General features: G+C 41.2%; 1 protein-coding gene across 1 annotated transcript; it reads left to right on the plus strand.

Annotated features, from left to right (window-relative positions):
* Window positions 1-4,883: 4,883 nt before the first annotated feature.
* LOC311044083 (chemerin-like receptor 1) lies at window positions 4,884-5,996 on the plus strand (the record flags this gene model as incomplete). The annotated part of the gene is made up of 1 exon (XM_084055504.1): window positions 4,884-5,996. One exon carries the CDS (start codon window positions 4,884-4,886, stop codon window positions 5,994-5,996), a length of 1,113 nt encoding a protein of 370 aa, XP_083911630.1.
* Window positions 5,997-9,862: the final 3,866 nt, after the last annotated feature.

Here is a 9,862-nt window from a genome sequence, read left to right on the forward strand (position 1 = left end):
GGATGGAATATGGAAAATGACAGATCTGTGTTGATCACATGACTATAGATATACTGTGTATCGATTTGTGTGTTGTTTGGATCAAATCTGTAGGTGTAATATCCAAAAATGTGCAAAAGTCGGCCTCATGGTGGCGCTATGACAGGCTGATCTGAAAAATGTGGGGCAGAGGACCAGGCCAACGGTGGCGGAGATTAGCTGGTCACGGACAGACGGACGGACGGACGGACGGACACACTGACACACGGACGGACGGACAGGGGGCAAAACATACTCTCTCGCCATGCCTTTCGGCCTGGCGGAGACAAACATAGAGGTTTCTGCCCAACAGCAATGATATGACACTTACATGTAAATGAAATGATATTACGTTTTGTTTGCATGATTAAACTGTAAGAAAACAGCACTTTTACACTGCACTGTCCATTGTCAAGTTCATACTCAATTATGACAGTTTTTCAGTATGTTATTTCATTCGGACGGTGGGGTGGGGTGGGGCTCGCTTTTAATAATAAACAAATGCATCTTCCCCATTTGAAATCGTTGATATTTTTACCTCAGCAAAGATGCACTATGGTTGGCTGTTATGCATATAGGCTGCACTAGCCTTCCTGCTGTCGAGTATAGAGGGGCGGGTTTAAAATCAGCGTGGAGAGAATGCGCATGATCCCATTGGTTCACCGATCTGTCCGTCAGCCCCCGCCCCGTCAACCAACATTACGAGCGACGCCCACTGCACTCTGGTTGGTTGGGGAAATGAAACACTTCCTATACCGGGTACACCGACGCGCTGGTTTAAGGCTTTTGTTTTTTAGCGAAACTAAACAATAAAAGCCTGGAGATCGAGGCTATTATGCATATGACACACATACTGTATACAGTGCTAGAAGTTGGTTCCTCAGTGTTCACTGACCACAGTTTGAACAACAAGACACTTCTCTGACTGACGCCTCTTCAACACTTTGAAACAGGTATCTATGCTTTTATTTTATTATCTTTATTATTTAGACATGCAATGATTGCTATCTAGAATATATCTTGAAACTGTACAGTACCTTGACAAACAAACAGAAAACGAGTTAGCTTGTCCATTATGAAGCAATTTGAAAACCCTGACAAAAACATGCATTCATATCGTCCTCCGTCCTACCATGTTCAGGTTTGCTGATTTGAATGTGATCCCCAACAAATGAGTGGGGCAGTGTGAATTATCACAAGATTGACCCGAGCAGCATATCAATGGTACATGTGTGTTAACTGTTCATTAAGCTGCTACTATTTTTCAACCACAATTAATGAGACAAGACATCAGCACGGGTTTGGGAACAGATGTCATGAGACAAAAGACATGAATTGCAACAACTATGTGCAGTGATGGTGAAGAAGGGAACTTGGAAAGACACTTTGTTGTTTTTGTCCGCGCTGAACGCTGTTTGAAACGGGTTTTAGAAACTGCTACTACTGCAAAGTGGAATGTCGCCGATTGAAAATTTCTTCTCTGGGCCACTCACACAACTACCCTGTGTGTCTACAAACAGTTGAACACGCGATCATAAGGTATTTAGCGAGGTCTGTGGCGAGGTGAAAAAAAAATATATATACATATAAATCGCTGGCAGTGGGTGAGTACATTATGATATTAAACTCTGGCATGGAATTTGTTAACATACTGATGATTGCACTTGACAATTTTTATATGGTAAAAATGGTTGAAATTTCAGTTCCTTAGTTTATTTATTTTTCTCAGTTCTCTGTCTGCCGGAAATGTCTAGTCAGATGATTTGTGGTTTGTCCACAAGTGTCTTTCCAAGTTCTCTTTCTTCACCATCACTGTGCAGTTCTCGTTGATGACACACATACTTTCTGAATTCTGATGACATCACAGTTCCATTTATGGTACACAAATACATATGGCTGAGATTTCAGTTCCTTATTTATTTTTCTCAGTTCTCTGATTTTCAATCGGCGACATTCCATTTTGCAGTAGTAGCAGTTTCTAAAACCCCTTTCAAACAGCGTTCAGCGCGGAGAAAAACAACACGGAGATAATGACGATTTAGCGGAAGCTATAGGGGATAGGTTCAACATGCAACAATTACATTGTTTCATTTTGTTGCTTTTAAAACAAGCTTGCAAATAACTGTGTTCTAACTTGATTCTGTATAGACAGGGGTCATCAACATCAACATGTCCGTACACGGACAAACATTAATATGTTGCAGGAGATTTGTCGTATTAGTCCCGTATATATGATTGCATCAAGTGAGGATGCAAGACAAGACAGACATCTAGAAGTAATGTTAATAGCTGTCCTATTTTTTTCAATGTTCCACTGGAATACCTTACATTACACCACCTATGCATGGTCTAAGACTTTCTCATCAACATCAAATACTTGTCACCTTAACGGAAACCACACATCTTGAAACTGTACAGTACCTTGACAAACAAACAGAAAACGAGTTAGCTTGTCCATTATGGAGCAATTTAAAAACCCTGACAAAAACATGCATTCATATCGTCCTCCGTCCTACCATGTTCAGGTTTGCTGATTTGAATGTGATCACCAACAAATGAGTGGGGCAGTGTGAATTATCACAGGATTGACCCGGACAGCATATCAATGGTACATGTGTGTTAACAGTTCATTAAGCTGCTACTATTTTTCAACCACAATTAATCCCCCTTTAATTTCATTGACATTCGGCTTTACTGCCCCGCTTCCTTTCTTTCCCAGATCAAGTTCTCGGCATGGCACTATCCTCAGCCTGAGCCTTTAGATCTGGTGGGTGTGACGGTGGTTAATCACTACTAAAGCTGCCTCTGATTGTGACGTTCCTCTCTTGTCGGGTATTTAACACGCCCTCTTCATGTAATGTATTAGACCTGATGAAGACCCACAGTGGTCGAAACGTTGTTTAAAACTCAATACATTTTCTACTGGGAGCTACAGTGTGCAAATTAACTTCCCTTCCTTTCCTCCAATTTACGTATTATTGTTCAGCACCTGAAAGGTTTTTGTTGAGATGTGCACGCTTCCCTCTCGACTGTGGCTAAATAGATCTCATGCCCACAATGAGTCTGTTGGGGCCCAGAGGGGGCCCTTCTGTTCTGGCTCAGTGTTTGTGGCACTAGTGTTTAAAGAGAAGTCTATAGTTTTAAAATGTGTAGCACACTGGCATACACACTATGGCATATTTAGGGCTATAGTCATTTGGGTCTCTGGTAAAAATTATTGACCATAGTATTTGTCTCATCAACGAGAACTGCACAGTGATGGTGAAGAAAGAGAACTTGGAAAGACACTTTCATCTGACTAGACATTTCCGGCAGACAGAGAACTGATAAAAATAAATAAACTAAGGAACTGAAACTTCAACCATTTTTACCATATAAAAATTGTCACGTGCAATCATCAGTATGTTAATCATAAATCATGTTTTTAATGTTTGATGTGCATTACACTTTTTTTCATAATTGTACATATTAAACGATTGACTTATGGGATTTTTATGTCACAGTATATTTGCACATATGCGAAAATTTGTCCTCTGCATTTTATCCATCCTATAACAACTAGGAGCAGTGATCAGCCATACGTGGCGCTCGGGAGCAATTAGGAGTTAAGAGTCTTGCTCAGTCCACACATCGACACATTGCTGGCCTGGCCTGGAATCGAACCCAGCACACTGGCATAGACACTATGGCATATTACATTTAGGGCTAGTCATTTGGGTCTCTGGTAAAATTATTGACCATTTATTTTGTACGTCCATGACAAAAATAAAATATTGATGAAAATGTCCATCACAAGCTGGCATGGTGATGACCCCTGGTAGTAGACTACTCCTATTTGGCTTTTGTTTAGATCAACGATGCTGCAGTGGTTCCTTTGAACATTGTCTCTCAACAAAATAAATGTGTCCGTGACTGCATTGTTAAAAAAAAGCATAGCCTACCCTATAATGTATTCATGTGCTGCTTGAGCAGTGCTGTGTCTAGTGTGGTCCAGTCTAGTTCGCTCTGTGCTCATGTTAAGAGCTTCAGCAACAATCAGCGCACATCTCAACACCTGCACATTGATTTATTACTGTACACTGGAGCCTGCCAGTCACAATGTGGGACAGTGTCTCAATTTGTGGGACGCCTGAAAAGTCATGGAAATGTGGGACTGGTCACCCTAACCCCCCTTGGCAGGAAAATCCTAAGACATTTCTGAAAAAACTCATGTTGCTATATATATATATATATATATATATATATATATATATATATATATATATATATATATATATATATATATATATATATATATATATATATATGTGTAGTGTGTGTGTATATGTGTGTGTATATGTATTTATAAAATAGAGCTGATGAAATTTCTAAAATATTCCAAAAATACCAGATGTAAAAGCTCACAGTGCGGCACAAAGTGACGCGCTGTGAGTACATCTGCTATTTTTGAGAACCACTTGTTCTATACCGCTGTTCTAAATCCTAAGACATTTCTGAAAAAAACTCATGTTGCTTGCTATGTGTGTGTGTGTGTGTGTGTGTGTGTGTGTGTGTGTGTGTGTGTGTGTGTGTGTGTGTGTGTGTGTGTGTGTGTGTGTGTGTGTATATTTTTTTACATACACACACATGGCGTGCATTGAAGAATAAATGAGGCGTCAGTCAAACAGTTTCTACCAGCTCGGTAAAGACAGAGACAAAAGCTATCACGGCTGATCTACAAGTAGGGGTGTAATTATTTGAAATATTTTACAAATCATGTACGGGGATCCCTGGCACCAAATATGTTCAGTATAATAGCAATACATGGCCTGTTAAAACAAAGCATGTACCTTAATTGTTTTGTTATTTTAGGTTCTAGGACAATTATGGACCATGAGGATGAAAATGAGGAGTATGATTATGCTGAACTTAAAAGATCCCTCGACAGTGTGTCCTTCGCCATCTACAGCCTGGTCTTTGTGCTCGGCGTGTTGGGAAATGGTGCCGTTATCTGGGTGATGGGCTTCGAAATGAAAAAAAACATCAACACCGTTTGGTACCTCAACCTCGCTGTGGCCGACTTCCTCGTCACAGCGATCCTGCCCCTGGGCATCACACAAATAGCTGTAGACGGCCACTGGCCTTTTGGCAAATTCATGTGCAAAATGAACGGTGCCGTTTTCTTCCTGAGCATGTATGCCAGAATCTACATCCTGATGGTCATCAGTGTTGACAGATGTGTATGTGTGGTGTGTCCAGTGTGGCCCCGGAACTACCGCAGCATCAGAAAGGCGTCTTGTGTGAGTCTGGGTGTCTGGTTGCTGGCCCTGGCTCTCAGCTCCCCTTACTTAGTCTTTAGGGACACACAACCCTCCTCCGACCATGATAAGGACATCATCAGGTGCTACAACAACTTTAAACTCTCTGGTGACGACAGTACACCCGAAGGGATTCAGTTGGAGGACTTTCGATATGGGGTCATGATCATCACTCGCTTCCTCATGGGATTTGTGGTCCCTTTCACTGTCATCGTCTCCTGCTGTTCTGTCATCTACTGGCTCAGGAATAACCGCTCGCTGGCCGGCCAATCAGGTCGCCACCCCTTCAAAATCATAGCAACTGTTATCACCGCATTTTTCCTGTGCTGGGCCCCCTATCACATAATAGATCTGATTGATTTTGTGAATGTCCTGGTGACAGAGTACAGTGAAACACTGGGCGATGTGGTCAACATCGGGCTCCCCATAGCCAACTGCCTGGCATTTCTCAACAGCTGCCTGAACCCACTGCTGTACGTGTTCATGGGTCAGGATTTCAAGGATGAGCTGGAGAGCTTCACTGAAGAGCTGCCTCAGACCAACACTTCTACAAACCCAGGGAACACCACTGAAGAGCTGCCTCAGACCAACACTTCTACAAACCCAGGGAACACCACTGAAGAGATTGCCTTGACAAAGAGTGCCTTGAGACACCGGCTTCGAATGCTCCTGTTGGAATGAAAACCTTCAACATTCAAACTGTGTTTTTAGTAGATGTGTGAACTTGTAGATCGGCTATTTTAGAATAGCCTATGTATAAAATAGGGCTAAAGTGGTTAATGTATGTTTTATAAAATAATAATTTATATCTGCAAAGTATATTACATTACATTACAGTCATTTAGCAGACGCTTTTATCCAAAGCGACTTACAATAAGTGTATTCAACATAGGTAGGGAACGAAAACTACTAATCACCAGAAGTCTTAAGTGCATTTTCTGCAAAAACAAGCAACCGAGAGTATACCTAGCGCTAAGGTAAAAGTGCAATATATCAGCTACCTATTTCCCTAAACAGATGAGACAAAATCAAATGAGCATGAGCTAAAACAAATAAGTGTATCGACTAAACAAGATCCAATAAACAATACAACAATAGAAAACAAGCGTTCGTACAACTAGTTAACAACAAGTAGGCCAGGCAGAGAGGAAGGGTAGTGTTCCCTGAAGAGGTGGGTTTTCAGCCTGCGGCGAAATATGGGCAGTGACTCTGCTGTCCTAACATCAGTGGGAAGTTCATTCCACCACTGTGGGGCCAGAACAGAAAAGAGTCGTGACCGTGTGGATCGGCCAGAAGGGCCCTTGAGTGACGAGTCGCCCCGAGGTGGCAGACCGAAGTGGTCGGCCAGGGGTGTAGGCATCGACCATAGCCCGGAGGTAAGAAGTAACTAGTAACTAAAGTTTTCGAATAATTGTAGTGGAGTAAAAAGTACAATATTTGCCTCTGAGAGTGGAGTAGAAGTAGAAGTAGGCCTACTGAAAATTGGAAAAACTCCAGTAAAGTAAAAAAAATACCTCAAAATTGTACTTAAGTACAGTACTTGAGTAAATGTACTTAGTTACTTTACACCACTGCCAGTGCCAGTGAGGATACTCTAATGGTTCCCTCGTAGAGGTTGCACAGTATCATTGAGTCCATACCAAACGCATTCGGTCAATGGAGGAAGAAAAGCCATTGTCTCACTGCCTTGTCATTCGGCCAGAGCGAGGCACTAGAGGATTTACATTTTTTACTGATGACTTCTAAAGCCTTGCCAGGCCTGGCTCCCAGCTACAGTACATCCTTGATATGCTGGAACCGCACAAGCTGATGCGCAGCCTTAGATCCTCAGGTAGGGGACTCTTGGTAGTTCCCAAGACTCGCCTCGCCACCATGAAGCCTGATCACCCATGGTGCCCGGGCACAGAGGCTCTGGAATGCCCTGCCTGAGGACTTAAGGCTACAGTAGCTAAGTCAGATTCATCTTTCTGAAAACGTATTTGTATACCGAGGCCTTTCCTTAAATTTTAGTACCCTTTCCTTCCACATTTGTTTGTCTCAATAGTTATTTTCAATATAATGTGTACGTTTATGAACGTGTAAGTATGTTTTGGTTTCATTTTGTTATCTTACTGGTGAACTTTAAAGCACTTTCTAACATTGTTCTCGAAAAGTCCAGGTCCTCCCTGAACCCAGATGAACTTGAGCTGCTCCCTGCAGGCCTGTTGATATGAATGGAGGGTGTATGCTATGCTCTCTTAGGTGGCTCCCTACAGCCTCCTGTAATCCACCATCTTCTCCTTTCTTTTGCTAAATGTTTAAGATGGAGGTTGTTATCCTGATACCAAAATGTCTGCACTCTCACTTCCTCACTGTAAGCTGTCTTATCATTATAATCAGGCCGATGACACCGGTGTTGTTTGCAAACTTTGTCTGCGCTGTATGTGGCTTAAGTTGTGAGTGGACAGCGAGTACAGGAAGGGGCTGAGCACGGCTGTCAATCCAAACCTAGACAGATGCCAGGTTAGTTTGTTGACCTGGCACCCTATAGTCTGTATAGTTTCAATCTACATATTGTTTATTTTGTGATAATTATACTGTTTATAAACGTTATAGGCTACTGTGGTATTGGTTATAGGTTCTTGGTTTACCTATGATCCTAGATTACTGAGGCACTACAGTGTCTCTATACATTTGGATGCATGTGTTTACCTTGCTTACTCTAAGTCGCTCTGGATAAAGAGCGTGTGCTAAATGCCTAAATTGTAAATTGTAAACCATTTAAGGTCTATCTGTCAGGAACATAGAGCGGTGTCGAGTCCTACATCAGGTCTTTGAGGTTGGTGATGAGGTTGTTGATGGATGCAGTGTTGGAAAAAGTACTCAAATGTTTTACCTAAGTAAAAGTATCAACACTGCAATGCAGAACTACTCTTTTTCAAGTAAAAGTCCGGTAATCAAAATTTACTTGAGTAAAAGTGCAAAAGTATTGGCATCAAAATGTACTTAAAGTACGAAAGTAAAAGTCCTCATTGTGCAGAATGTCCCTTTTCACAAGTTTTCAAATGTGTAAAACTCTTTTGAAAATAGCATATCTACAAGCTCACAATGCGTCACATCGCGGCGCATTGTGAGCTTGTAGATCGGCTATTTTCAAATGGCCGAAATGTATATAGGGCTGAAATGGTTAATGTATGTTTTGTAATAATAATCAAATTCTACAAAGTGACTAGTAATTAGGGGTTTCAAATAATTGTAGTGGAGTAAAAGTATAATATTTGCCTCTGAAGTGTAGTGGAGTAGAAGTAAAAGTGCTGAAAATTGGAAGTACCCCAGAAAAGTAAAAAATCCTCAAAATTGTACTTAAGTACAGTACATGAGTAAATGTACTTAGTTACAACACTGGATGGATGGCACAATGTTGTTGAATGCTGAACTGTAGCCACTAAACACTGAAGTGTTCCTCAGTTCCTATAGTATAGTCAAATCACAAGTTTACAAGTGTAACAGTGTGGGTGAAATTATTCCATACAAGCTCCCAATGTTTTGGAGTTCCAAAATATATTCATAGGAATAGACATGGAAACAAAAGAAAAAAGGTTATGTAAAATGGCTATGTCTCAGACTGTCTCAGACAGTCTTAAGCCCCGGCCTTTAGCCTTGAGCTGAAAGAAAACTAGGTACGTACGTACGCACGCACGCACATAAACATGCGCGCGCACACGCACGCACATAAACTTGCGCGCGCGCACACACACACACACACACGCACACACACACACACACACACACACACACACACACACACACACACACACACACACACACACACACACACACACACACACACACACACACACACACACACACACACACACACAGACAGCAGGCTTCTCATTCAAAGTACTGCTCTTGTCACTCAAGCATAGTGACAGGTATAGTGGGTATAGTATATTGCATATCATTGCTGTCAGGTGGAAACCTTGCATGTCCAAAACTGGAAATGGAAATACAGTAAGAACCTGTGTTCCAATGTAGTTATTATTTAGTCACAGGCTCTAATTAATACTTTAATACTAAATATTTATAATATTAATAATCCCTCTACTTCTGTGCGTCACATGGCCAAGTAGAAAATAGGGCATTAATTTATAAAAAAAAAAAAAAAAGATGAAACGAGGAGATACAAGGTTTTGTCCGACTGCAACAATATACAGTAGCCTATACTGTATATCGTCACTGTCGGGTGGAAAGTCCAAAACCGTTCTTTTTTTATTATTTAAAACAAACAATGTAAAATAGTGAAAATAGAGGATTTACAAGCTTGCAGATCTGCTATTGTCACTACTTTTGTGTGAGACTCTTATGACGAAGCAGGGCATTCATTTATGAGAAAAAAAATTGACATGGAGATACAAGGTTTCTGCCCGACAGCAACGAACGATATGCAATGCATAAAATAATTTCGGTCCAAAAAATACCCCACACTATACCGCGTTGCGCCAAAAAAAGAAACCTGTTGTTCATCGGACTAAATTCATTACTTAGACTCTTGCCTCAGTGCTTCC

The sequence above is a fragment of the Gymnoscopelus microlampas genome, assembly GCF_963454915.1.
Source record: "Gymnoscopelus microlampas genome assembly, chromosome: 1".
NCBI classification, from domain to species: domain Eukaryota; kingdom Metazoa; phylum Chordata; class Actinopteri; order Myctophiformes; family Myctophidae; genus Gymnoscopelus; species Gymnoscopelus microlampas.